The 6000-nt window shown below is 38.1% G+C and overlaps 1 protein-coding gene across 5 annotated transcripts in view; it reads right to left on the reverse strand.

Moving 5' to 3' along the window:
* Positions 1-4637, reverse strand: part of LOC106089473 (protein bride of sevenless) — a 32456-nt gene extending 27819 nt beyond the window's left edge. Inside the window, exon 1 of one of the 5 annotated variants that reach the window (XM_059363094.1) lies at positions 4552-4637. Coding sequence is in view for 1 of the 5 variants with exons in the window: in XM_059363096.1 (XP_059219079.1) it covers positions 3554-3572 (19 nt within the window). In the remaining 4 variants the exon portion in view is untranslated. Of the gene's footprint in view, positions 1-3553; positions 3588-4076; positions 4242-4551 lie in introns of those variants that run through there. The other 4 variants (XM_059363095.1, XM_059363093.1, XM_059363092.1 and 1 more) reach the window with 4 other exon arrangements.
* Positions 4638-6000: the final 1363 nt, after the last annotated feature.

Raw genomic sequence — 6000 nt, forward strand, 5'->3', positions numbered from 1 at the left:
ACTCATCCCATAAACTGTCATTAATCTAAAGGCAATATGGTGGTGAGAGTACAACTCGATGCTGATACTTTTTCAAGGCTAAATGTCTGGAGGACCACCCCACCCCCCCAAAACACTCCTAAATCGGAAAAACATATTTACCGGCTATGGCAATATGGGGTTCAAATGAAAGGAATTTGGGAGTAGAGAACGAATTTGATAGCCACATTCGGGACCACGATTCTGGAGCCCATACCACGCCTTAAATTACCAACCACCAATCTGGGACCCTTTCCGCTCCCAAAATCCCCATTAGGTTATCCGGTTTTTCTGTAGTCCTTTTTGAATGGACCCTAAGCCCTCCGAGCGAATTCACAGACCACTAAAGATCATATGGGATTCACATCAAGGCATTTATGTTGTTATACTCTAAGTCAAGCGACTTACATACATATATCACTTTAGTAGCATGGTATTTCACGAAAAGCTCTTTAATCGTCGAAAATATTGGGTTGCCCAAAAAGTAATTGCGGATTTTTTAAAAGAAAGTAAATGCATTTTTAATAAAACATAGAATGAACTTTAATCAAATATACTTTTTTTACACTTTTTTTCTAAAGCAAGCTAAAAGTAACAGCTGATAACTGACAGAAGAAAGAATGCAATTACAGAGTCACAAGCTGTGAAAAAATTTGTCAACACCGACTATATGAAAAATCCGCAATTACTTTTTTGGCAACCCAATAAATATTCGCAGGATAATTTTGTTCTATGAATTCTATAAAAGAAGGCGCAGCGAAGTGGGTCGCGTTCAGCTAGTAGCCTGTTGAAAATCAAACGAGTTAGAGCGTGCTAAGTTCAGCCGGGCCGAATCTTATATACCCTCCACCATGGATCGCATTTGTCGAGTTCTATGTTCGGTGTCTCTTTTTAGGCAAACAACGAATATTGAATAAGAACTATTATGCTATTGGAGCTATATCAAGTTATAGTCCGATTCGGTCCATAAATGAATGCTGAACATTGTAGAAGTCATTGTGTAATATTTCAGTTCATTCGGATAAGAATTGCGTCTTGTAGGGGCTCAAGAAGCAAAATCGGGAGAGGAGGTTTATATGGGAGCTGTATCAAGCTATTGATTGATTCAGACTATATTAGGCACGTATATTGAAGGTCATGAGAGAAGCCGTTGTACAAAATTTCTGCCAAATCGGATAAGAATTGCGCCCTCTAGAGGTTGATGAAGTCAAGATCCCAGATCGGTTTATGTGGCAGCTATATTAGTTTATAAACCGATTTGAACCTAATTTGGCACAGTTATTGGAAGTCATAACGAAACACGTTGTGCAAAATTTCATTCCAATCGGATAAGAATTGCGCCCTCTTGAGGCTCAAGAAGTCATGACCCAAGATCGGTTTATATGGCAGCTATATCAGGTTATGAACCGATTTCAACAAATTTCGGATTTCGGATACAAATTGTGCCCTCTAGAAGCTCAAGAAGTCAAGTCCCCAGATCAAGAAGTCAAGATCTTAGATCGGTTTATATGACAGCTATATCAGGTTATTAACCGATTTGAACCATACTTGGCACAGTTGTTGAATATCATGGCGAAACACGTTGTGCAAAATTTCATTCTAATCGAATTGCGCCCTCTAAGACTAAAGAAGTCAAGATCCAAGATCGATTTATATGGCAGCTATATTAGTTTATAAACCGATTTAAACCTAATTTGGCACAATTATTGGAAGTCATAGCGAAAAACGTCGTGCAAAATTTCTTTCCACTCGGATAAGAATTGTGCACTCTAGAGGCTCAAGAAGTCCACACCCATGATGGGTTTATATGACAGCTATATCAGGTTATGAACCGATTTGAACCTTATTTGGCACAGTTGTTTAAAATCATAATAAAATACGTCATGCAAAATTTCAGCCAAATCGGATACAAATTGCGCCCTCTAGAAGCTCAAGAAGTCAAGTCCCCAGATCGGTTTATATGACAGCTATATCAGGTTATTAACTGATTTGAACCATACTTAGCACAGTTGTTGGAAGTGCTATCGAAACACGTGGTGCAAAATTTCATTCCAATCGGATAAGAATTGCGCCCTCTAGAGGCTCAAGAAGTCCAGACCCATGAAGGTTTTATATGGCAGCTATATCAGGTTATGGACTTGGCACAGTTGTTGGATATCACAACAAAACAAGTCGTGCAAAATTTCATTCCAATCGGATAAGAATTGCGCCCTCTAGTGGCTCAAAAAGTCAAGATTCAAGATCGGTTTGTATGGCAGCTATATCAGTTTATAAACCGATTTGAACCTAATTTGGCACAGTTATTGGAAGTCATAGCGAAAAACGTCGTGCAAAATTTCATTCTAATCGAATTGCGCCCTCTAGAGACTAAAGAAGTCAAGATTCAAGATCGATTTATATGGCAGCTATATTAGTTTATAAACCGATTTAAACCTAATTTGGCACAGTTATTGGAAGTCATAGCGAAAAACGTCGTGCAAAATTTCTTTCCACTCGGATAAGAATTGCGCACTCTAGAGGCTCAAGAAGTCAAAACCCAAGATCGGTTTATATGGCAGCAATATCAAAACATGGACCGATATGACCCATTTACAATCCTAACCGACCTACACTAATAAGAAGTATTTGTGCAAAATTTCAAGCGACTAGCTTTACTCCTTCGAAAGTTAGTGTGCTTTCGACAAACGGACGGGCGGATATGACTAGATCGACATAAAATGTCACGACGATCAAGAATATATATACTCTATAGGGTCTCAAACGAATATTTCGATTAGTTACTAACAGAATGACGAAATTAGTATACGCCTATCCTATGGTGGAGGGTATAAAAACCGTACTCAACTGTCGCAAAATTCTCTGTTCTGGGTGCCGGGCCGCAGAGATATACCAGTCATACACATGTTGACGGACTTAAGGTTGCCAGTAACAACTTTTATCGAAGCTGTGACGACATCGAGGAAGAAAAGACTTAAGAACATCTGTTGTGTGTGTGTGCCCCGCTCTGGCAGTCAGAAGGAGTTCCTCTTTGGGTTCTCATTTCTTTGAGCACTTGTCTGATTTAGTGGATATGAACATGCGCAAGTTGTTGGGCTTTTTAAAGTGATCTGGATGGTTCATTGGTAGGAAGAAGAAGGCATATTCCTGCCCTTGTTCCTGTGGTATCACAATAGACGAAAACTTCTATGTGAGTCTGATGGCAGACTGCCACTTAAACCTAAACTGGGGGCCAACTAAGGGCGCAGGGAAGCACATTGGACCAACTGGTATTATTGGGTTGCCCAAAAAGTAATTGCGGATTTTTCATATAGTCGGCGTTGACAAATTTTTTCGCAGCTTGTGACTCTGTAATTGCATTCTTTCTTCTGTCAGTTATCACCTGTTAAATTTAGCTTGCTTTAGAAAAAAAGTGTAAAAAAAGTATATTTGATTAAAGTTCATTCTAAGTTTTATTAAAAATGCATTTACTTTCTTTTAAAAAATCCGCAATTACTTTTTGGGCAACCCATACATAAGATTGCAAAAGGACATACACACATAGCAAATGTATCCATGAATATTCCATTAAGGAACAGTGGGGATACTTCTCTAATGAGTGCTATTCGATTTGAGTTAAATCTCAATCACATTCACGGATAGAGCGGCAAACATTGGAACTGTTTTGCTCCTTAAGGTTTTTCTTTTGTTTCATATGTCCAAATTTGTTCGATGAAATATAGTTCATAAATTATCAATTGTGACATTTAGTGAATTGAATTTTGATCATTCCTTGAAATCGGGCTTTAAACTTCTTAAAATGTAGCATTTAATCACTAATATCGTATTAAATAAAAATTTTTCCAAGAAATTATAACTGCTTATATTTTTTAAACCAAAATTTTTTTCTTCTGGACTGTGGCCATTGTACATTTTTTTTCTCTGACAATGCAGCAAAATTTTCTTTTAACTTTTAAGGTTTCTTTAATTGTGAAATTTTATATTCATTGTATTTGACACTGGCTTGTTTGTATTTGAATTTTTCCACCATAAGAATTTTAATTTTTGTTTTAGATTTTCACCATAACTTTTTCCATTGATTTGAAAGTGGATGGCTGTTTTTTTTTTTCGACCATAAACTTTCAAATCACAACTTGAAGTTAATTCGCACACACAGGTAACACTTGGAACACCAAAAGCTCAATATACACACGCTATCGATAATAGTTTCGAACTGAAACTAGCCTCCAACTATGAAATTGACCAAAGCCTTGTACATTTGTTTTTCCCATAGTCATGTGTGAAACCAATCCAAGTAGACAGACAGAAACCCAACGACGACAACAACAAAAAGCAGATAATTAATGCCAGTGGTTGCTATTTTCAGTTTTGCGTAACTACCACAATAGTTCTTGTTCTCTTCGCGATTTGTGTTATTGTGGTTCTTGTTGTTGTCGCTGCGACATAAACGCTTGAATGAAAATTCGGTTAAATTTTCCAATGATTTCCCTTATTTTTCTCTAAAGGCACTCTGATTACAGCAACGAACACTCATACTACGCTCGATTTGAATGATTAGACAACGACAATAACGGACAGCCAGCTAGCGCAGCAAACTACAACCGTCGTTAAGCACATTTACGCTACTAAAAAGCCAATCATTAAAAGTAATTAGAAATAACCATTTCTTAGTGCTGGCCAAAACAAGAAGGGCTTAAATAGCAGACAGTGGCTCAAAGCCAAAGAAAATAGGGGTTGACAATTGTCAATAGGGGATGATATTAAAACTGACAAGTAAAAGCGTGCTAAGTTCGTCCAGGCCGAATCTTATATACCCTCCACCATGGATCGCATTTGTCGAGTTCTTTTCCCGGCATCTCTTCTTAGGCAAAAAAAGGATGTAAGAAAAGATTTGCTCTGCTATTAGAGCGATATCAAGATATGGTCCGGTTTGGACCACAATTAAATTATATGTTGGAGACCTGTGTAAAATGTCAGCCAATTCGAATAAGAATAAGAGAGATCGATTTATATGGGAGCTGTATCGGGCTATATACCGATTCAGACCATAATAAGCACGTATGTAAATGGTCATGAGAGAATCCGTCGTACAAAATTGCAGGCAAATCGGATAATAATTGGGACCTCTAGAGGCTCAAGAAGTCAAGATCCCAGATCGGTTTATATGGCAGCTATATCAGGTTATGAACCGATTTGAAACATATTTGGCACAGTTGTTGGATATCATAACAAAATACTACGTGTCAAAATTCATTCAAATTGGATAAGAATTGCGCCCTCTAGAGGCTCAAGAAGTCAAGACCCAAGATCCGTTTATATGACAGCTATATAAGGTTATGGACCGATTTGAACCACACTTGGCACAGTTGTTGGATGTCATAACAAAACACGTCGTGCAAAATTTCATTCCAATCGGATAAGAATTGCGCACTCTAGAGGCTCAAGAAGTCAAGATCCCAGATCGGTTTATATGGCAGCTATATCAGGTTATGAACCGATTTGAAACATATTTGGCACAGTTGTTGGATATCATAACAAAATACTACGTGTCAAAATTCATTCAAATTGGATAAGAATTGCGCCCTCTAGAGGCTCAAGAAGTCAAGACCCAAGATCGGTTTATATGACAGCTATATAAGGTTATGGACCGATTTGAACCACACTTGGCACAGTTGTTGGATGTCATAACAAAACACGTCGTGCAAAATTTCATCCCAATCGTATAAGAATTGCGCACTCTAGAGGCTCAAGAAGTCAAGACCCAAGATCGGTTTATATGGCAGCTATATCAAAACATGGACCGATATGGCCCATTTACAATACCAACCGACCTACACTAATAAGAAGTATTTGTGCAAAATTTCAATCGGATAGCTTTACTCCTTCGGAAGTTAGCGTGCTTTCGACGGACGGACGGACGGGTGGACAGACGGACGGACATGGCTAGATCGACATAAAATTTCACGACGATCGAGAATATATATA

Source organism: Stomoxys calcitrans, chromosome 2, assembly GCF_963082655.1.
Source record: "Stomoxys calcitrans chromosome 2, idStoCalc2.1, whole genome shotgun sequence".
Classification (NCBI taxonomy): Eukaryota; Metazoa; Arthropoda; class Insecta; order Diptera; family Muscidae; genus Stomoxys; species Stomoxys calcitrans.